General features: G+C 29.6%; 1 protein-coding gene across 2 annotated transcripts; it reads right to left on the bottom strand.

The window, feature by feature from the left end:
* Positions 1–1,420: 1,420 nt before the first annotated feature.
* LOC111880469 (eukaryotic translation initiation factor 3 subunit H) lies at positions 1,421–3,830 on the bottom strand. Of its 2 annotated transcripts, none has more exons than XM_023876901.3 (12): positions 3,677–3,830; positions 3,441–3,526; positions 3,145–3,261; positions 2,935–3,038; positions 2,771–2,837; positions 2,549–2,682; positions 2,419–2,467; positions 2,255–2,326; positions 2,071–2,172; positions 1,910–1,977; positions 1,692–1,844; positions 1,421–1,594 (listed from the first exon to the last, which is right to left on the bottom strand). In XM_023876901.3, the coding sequence occupies exons 1-12, from the start codon at positions 3,684–3,686 to the stop codon at positions 1,540–1,542; spliced, it is 1,017 nt and encodes a 338-aa protein (XP_023732669.1). In that variant the 5' UTR covers positions 3,687–3,830; the 3' UTR covers positions 1,421–1,539. The 2 variants fall into 2 exon arrangements, with proteins under 2 accessions (XP_023732669.1, XP_023732670.1); XM_023876902.3 differs by having other exon boundaries at positions 3,441–3,523; positions 3,677–3,826.
* Between the last annotated feature and the right edge of the window lie 1,808 nt (positions 3,831–5,638).

The following is a 5,638-nucleotide window of genomic DNA, read 5'->3' as shown; positions in this document are numbered from 1 at the left end:
AAGAAAATGAAAATTTTCAGTTTTCCAAATTCTATGTAATTAGAAAAGTGATTTTTACAGTTTTCTGAAGTTTTCCAAATTTCTAAGATGGAAAATGAAAAACTTCATCCGTTCCAACCAAACGCGTTTTCATTAAAAATTGAAAATGAAAACTCAACCCTATTTTCTGAAAATATTTTCATAGAAAATGAAAACAGTTTTTCACAACCAAATGCACCCTAATTTTTTGTTTGAAAACCTAAATATATACAAAACCATAATTTCTAATTTGGGAATCCGATTATGTAACTCGCTTTTTGAGCCTAGAACTCTAGAAGGTTTATGTATTAATGTGGATTTCTTTTAATATAGAAAATAAATAAATTAAGAAATAATCAAATAAATAAATTAAATTTCGTTAACTAAATAATAGTGATAGATTTGATATTATGAATTAATTAAAAGTTAAAAGAAATAATGTTAGATGGGCCATAGCTGTCAATTTATGAAAGATAAGCTTTGACTGTTAGTTGACGAATGAAAGGGTTTGACTATTAGTTAACTTGTTGAATAATATAATCGATTAAGAACATAAAACATTTTATTTACAGTGTTTAGACATAAAGCATGAATGGTTTTAATGTTGTTTTTACAACATATCCTAGTAACAAGGCTTTTTATACAATGATAATAGCTTACAAGTTATCTTGGATAATTATAATTATCATGTTTTTCTACTAGGGTTGAGTGGGCCAGGTTGGTTCGGTTTTGGGGTAAAACTAAACCCAATCTGTGTATTTCAGTTTTTGAGTTTTAGAATACATCGTGTTCGGTTTTTGGTCGGTTTTGGTTTTTGGGTTCTTGGATTAGTTTTTGGGTTCAACTCATAGGTTGATGGGTTTGGGTTTAAACTCGTATGTTTGGGTTGTAACCCATGTTTCAACAAATCTTTATAACTTAAAAAATAAAACAAATTTAACAACCTAGATTAAAAAAAAACTAAAAAAACCAATTTCAACAACACAACATCCAAAGTATGTTGCTAAAAATTTATAACAACCAGGTTTAAGAACAACCAAGTTTAACAAGCTTTTAGAAACAAAACAATTAACAAACTACATGGTAATAATCTCGGTTTCACTAAAACACAAGCCATAGATTTAGTGTAGTTTAGTACCAAAATCCACCTTTATAGAATATCACTGAAAAACATGTAATAATCTCAGGTTGGGTCGGTTTGAGGTACTAAAACTGAACCCAAAACCCATTTTCCTGTTTTTAAAAATTTAAACCCAAACCCGACAATTTGGGTTTGGTTTCGTTTATATTAGTTTTTGGGTTTTGGAGTTTGGTTTCACCCTATTTTCTACCATCAATATATTATACCAAATTCTTGAGAACAAATAGTCATAAATAAATCTTACAATAACAAAGTAGGGACTGAAACTGAAATAGCGAATAGAATATTTCCAAGTAGTTTTTACATATCAAAATTCTCCTACATACCATCTTAAGTTTTCAATAAAAAAGCAAAATTAAATGATTCAGTCAATTCAGTTGTCACTCATGTAACGCCTTCATCAAATATAATCTGCTGAAACTCTGCCCTGCAACACTGCATAGTGTGTGCAAATTCCCATAATATGAAATTTTAAAACAAATGAAATAATATGAAATTTTATTTTTTAAAATTAAAAAAAAAAATTAAATACCTGTTAATTTGATTGCAGTAATTGGAAACCTGATTTGTTATCAAAAAGCTGTCCAATCTTGATGGCTCGGGAAGCGGTTTAAAAATAGGGTTTGACGGGTCCTCCTCTGGCAACGGTTCCTCTCCCGCAGCTTTTCTTGCCATATTTTCAGACCTTCAAAAAAACATTCACATTTTTCAAAATATTCAAAAAATAAATAAATAAATAAATAAAAATACCTTCTTTTTTGAAGCCATGTTTGCTGTTGGGCTTGCTGACGTGACAAATTCCGATAGTAAAATTGGAACTGGGAAATAAAAATACAAATTTTCCACGTGTCACTTTGCTATTATTACATAAATAAAGAAATGAAAAAAGAAAGAGAGTAAAAAAAGACAACCTTTTGTTGTTCCATTGAGAGATCATCCATGCATTCAATCAAAAACTCCATGTTCCTTTCCATAAAGGGATTTGTTGACAATTGTAGTCTATCATAATCAGACTACCATATAAATATAAAATTAGTCTTTCTTTATATTATAATAACTAGATTACTAGATTATAAATATAAATATATAAAATACCTGAGTAACAGGTGAATCTGGTTCTAGTTCAGTCATGAATGCACTTACAAGGGCTGAATTTGAAACCTTTATCTGTTACATATTATAACAAACAAGAAACAACATTTAATATTAATTAATTATTAAAGTAGATAATAAATGGGTTGTAAAATAAATGAACATACGGGTATCTCCTCAAAGATATCCACCCATGTGAGATTCTTCTCCCGCAACCTAAACAGCAAAAGAAAAAAAAAAAAACAAAGTGTAAATTTACAACATAGGAATTAAAGATAATAATAAAAATGGACTTACTTTTCTCCATTGAAATCATTGTTGCGATAAAGCTCCATGAAAGAATCAGAAAGTTTCAAGGCCTTCAAAGCCAGGACACCTTGGTTTGACTTAGAAGGATCATAAATAATGCACACACATCTTCTAATATTCTCCTAAAATTAGAAAACACCTCTCTTTGAATATTTGAATTCTTTATGCAACCAAATAAAAACAACAAAGTGTAACTGTGTGTGTGTATACCTGGTAATTCATGAAGGTCTCAATCAGTTCCACAGTCTGGAAAGAGCCTAGTAAAGTTGATTGGTACCTTTAAAGATACACATCTTACATTTTTACCAAATTTAATGAAGAAAGAATTCAAAGAAACAGTTTACAAGAAAAGAAAAAAAAAAAAAAAAAGTTACCAGCCAACAGTGTTATTGTCAACATTGACTTCCCTGAGGCATCTCATCATCTCAAGTTGGTAGTTAGCACCATCTGCTTCAATCTCCTCATCCTCCTCCCTCATCTATTAATTTAATTTAATGTAATTCTACTATGTGTTAGTTAAATAATGGTGAAGAAATTAGCAACTGTTGTGTTATTATGGAGGAAAAGAGAAGAACATAACATACTGGAAAGGGGAAGCAGTTGGTTACTTCAAGAACACTGCCAACATCTAAGCCAAGAAGTTGACCAGTTACGAGAGCAGGTGAAAACTCTGTGCAGTGTTTGATAATCTTCAATACAACCTGTTTGTTCACAATAATATCATCATCTAAACAATTATGATCCCAGAAAAAGGTGAAATGCGTAACCATGTAAACAAATAGAATCAGTTATGCATAATTTGAACAGATACAAAACCCTCTGGTTGTGAATCATAATTCCGTCGTAATGAAATTAAAGGAATAGAAAGGCAGAACAGTACCAGTCCTTCGATCTGGACAACTCTTAGAGGCGGAGCAACTGCCTCTTCGGTGGCTGCCACTTGCAAGAAGGAACGAGATGGAGCTGCTGATTGCGAACAAGATTCATACAAATTCCAAAATACAACAAATCAAGATCATTATGTTGTTAATTATATGAAAAATCGGAAAAGCGCTACTTTTCTAATGAATTTCTCCAAAATAAAAATTACAAAAACGCAAAGAGAAATAGACGAACCTGTTGCCATTGATATGATGTTGTATCGGAAGAAGAAGAATAACCGCACGACACAGTGTAAAGCCCTCTTTCGTAGTGAGAAACCTCGCTCCTTTGGATTCAGAAGAAAACCCTAATCGAAAACTCGCTCCCTTTATATTAAGCTTATTTTAAATAAGAATCATTTAAATTATATTTTGGAATAATGACTTAAAAAAAATATATTTTTGGATTTGTATATATCTCGACTCTCGTTAGAGTTTTTTTTTTTTTTTTTTTTTTTTTTTTTTTTTTTTTTTCATATTTATCATTTAAACCTGTTAAACTGTATATATTCAGTTTTTAGGACCAGTTACTCCAAATTAGCCGGGAAAAATGACTTAATAAGGTAATATATTTACCATTTTATACACATTTAGTCATTATTATTTTTGTGCACATTTAGTCATTAATATTTTTTTGTTTCAAAATAAGTCATTTTTGTTTTTGTACTCATTCGATACTTATAAATGATTTCTTTAGTTTTTTCTCACGACATCTTACGTGGGAACAATCATTGATGAGGTGTTTCGGTTTGTTGATGTTTATGTCTATCACATTAAAATCTGAGATCGTATGAAGAAGTTATGATATTCAGAACACATGACATAAACTACCAAGTAGTTGAGATCACGATGGACATAAATATCAAAAGCTCCAAACACCTCACTAAGGATTATCCCACGTAAGATGTCATGAGAAAAGTCTTAAGAAATCATTCATAAATATTGAATGAGTATAAAAACAAAAATGATTTATTTTGCAATATATATATATATATATATATATATATATATATATATATATATATATATGTATGTATTAAGAACTAAATATGTACAAAAATATTAAGGACCAAATGTATACAAAGTGAGAAATATATCAACCTATTAAGTCATTTTTACCGGTTAACCTGGAGTAACCGGTCATAAAGATTGAATGTGTACAGTTTAACAAGTTGAAGGGGTAAATGTGGACGAAAAAAAAACTCAGTGACCAAATGTATACAAATCAGAATATATATTACCCTTTTAAGTCGTTATCCCTTATATTTTATTGGTTTGCAGTGGTCTCAAAACAAATTTTTTAAAAATGTTTTATTTAACTTAATAAGTTACTAGGTTTAATCTCGTGGAAATCACAGTTAAAAAAAACACTATTTATAATTTGAAATCGTAATGATTTATCAAATATTTGCAAAAAGAATATATCTAAAATTGCCCTAATTTAAAAGATATATGGGAATATGATGTCACAATTGAAAAAAAAACGAACTTTTTTGTATAAAGCTATTATTTATGCATTAATCAGCAACGAGGCATAAAAACTCACCAATTGTAGCTATATACCGGTTATCTATCTGATTAAATGCATGAAATAGCAACATAGCTTCATTTACTTTTTGCAAATATGATTGAACCAACCACATTACAACATCATACTTCAACAACAATCTTATAAACCAAATGTCTAGTATATACATATACCATTAACAACCTGATACTGATGCATACAATACATAGCATTGTATCATTACACTTCAATCATTAGCCATTTTCTACGACTTCTAATTATCTCATACATGCAGTTGACCAGAAAAGTAAATACACATTATATTTTATGCATATGCAAGTAAGTATACATTTGTTAATGAAAAATCATGATGCAATTATCCAATTTAATTGAATTAGTCATCACTAACAGTGAAGATCACCTTAGACAACCAATAGGGTATGAATTCAGCTATCCAGGTGCTTCATACAGAATTTTCACCATGTAAAAACTATAATACAAATCAATCTATGACTTATAGATATAGCAACATACTTCCATTTCATTGTGTTTTATAGCACCCTACTATCAGTTCTTCCATTGCAACATTGTACTTATAAATTTTTATCTTAATAATGCATTTTAAGGGGGAGATATCCAAAATTATAACAT

This window comes from Lactuca sativa, chromosome 6 (genome assembly GCF_002870075.4).
Source record: "Lactuca sativa cultivar Salinas chromosome 6, Lsat_Salinas_v11, whole genome shotgun sequence".
Taxonomy (NCBI): Eukaryota; Viridiplantae; Streptophyta; class Magnoliopsida; order Asterales; family Asteraceae; genus Lactuca; species Lactuca sativa.
The sequence above is the reverse complement of the archived record's forward strand: the minus strand, read 5'-3'. Positions and strand labels throughout refer to the sequence as shown.

What these genes read in the sequence shown, in the direction of transcription:
- LOC111880469 (XM_023876901.3), bottom strand. An exon ending in ATATCTTTGAGGAGATACCC is followed by an intron (nt 2,327 to 2,418) that starts GTATGTTCATTT and finishes AATATGTAACAG; the next exon opens with ATAAAGGTTTCAAATTCAGC. An exon ending in TCTCAATGGAACAACAAAAG is followed by an intron (nt 1,978 to 2,070) that starts GTTGTCTTTTTT and finishes TTTATTTCCCAG; the next exon opens with TTCCAATTTTACTATCGGAA.